General features: G+C 44.5%; 1 protein-coding gene across 1 annotated transcript; it reads right to left on the bottom strand.

Annotated features, from left to right (window-relative positions):
• Positions 1-201: 201 nt before the first annotated feature.
• LOC110112009 lies at positions 202-834 on the bottom strand. The gene has a single exon (XM_020844081.1). It carries the CDS (start codon positions 832-834, stop codon positions 202-204), a length of 633 nt encoding a protein of 210 aa, XP_020699740.1.
• Positions 835-1007: the final 173 nt, after the last annotated feature.

Raw genomic sequence — 1007 nt, 5'->3', positions numbered from 1 at the left:
TGCAGAGGAGGTTGCGGACGAAGAAATGTTGTCACTGCCTTCAGGTTGCCGAGCATGAGTATTCTTGGGTTTGTTGAATCATTTTTGATAACGATTTCTGGACTGATTTTGAGAGGTAGCATAGAGAACTGTAGCATTGAGTGAGGACTGATCTTTGTGTAAATCTTGATTTATATGAATCTCTTAACTGCAGAGAAGTGATTAGAGATTGTCGAGATCAGCCGGAAGCCGAGATGTGTGGATCGCAGTTTTGAACGAGTTGTAGGAAGGAGGTAGTCCATTGAGGGTGTAGAGAACTATATCTTCGGGATCAATCTTGACGTCGGCTGCTGCAATATTGTCAACTATGGTCTTGATTTGTGACAAGTATTGTTGCATAGTGAGATTGTTCATTTGGATATGATGGAGATCGTTATTGAGCTGAATCACACGAGAACGGCTTGTGGATTGTAATCGGCGTTCGAGCTCCGTCCAGACCTCTTGCGAGGTCGTTGCAGTGATGACATACGGAAGAAGAGGAGGCGATATTGTGGAGAAAAGTGCAGAGATGAGATGGCTGTCAATAAGATGCCATCGAGCAGATTCAGCGGAGGAGGAGTCGGCCGGAGGAAGGCATTTTCCGGTAAGATGATCGGAGTAGCCATTAGCGGAGAAGTTTTGAGAGACTTGAAGACGCCAGATAGCATAATTTTCGGGAGAAAGAGGATGGGGAATTAGATTCTTGATATTAGAGATCAAGAATTTGAGGGATACCGGAATAGAAAGATTGTTTGGCAAGCTGGTGGTGTTGGTGGAGTTGGGAGGGAGGGAAGAAGATGCTTCTTGATCTCCCATAACCGCTCTGATACCATGTGAAGAAGGTTAGAAGTGAAGAACAGAGCCGCTGGAGGCGGAGCGAAGCAGAGGGAAGAAGACCAAAACAATAGAGAAAAGTATAAAACTGTATATCTGAAGATGGTTACAGAGTACATATTGTGATGCCCCAGAATCAAATAGTGAAAGGATTC

This window comes from Dendrobium catenatum, unplaced genomic scaffold (assembly GCF_001605985.2).
Source record: "Dendrobium catenatum unplaced genomic scaffold, ASM160598v2 original_scaffold_23876, whole genome shotgun sequence".
Taxonomy (NCBI): domain Eukaryota; kingdom Viridiplantae; phylum Streptophyta; class Magnoliopsida; order Asparagales; family Orchidaceae; genus Dendrobium; species Dendrobium catenatum.
Note: the sequence above shows the minus strand (reverse complement) of the source record. Positions and strands in the feature narration are given on the sequence as shown.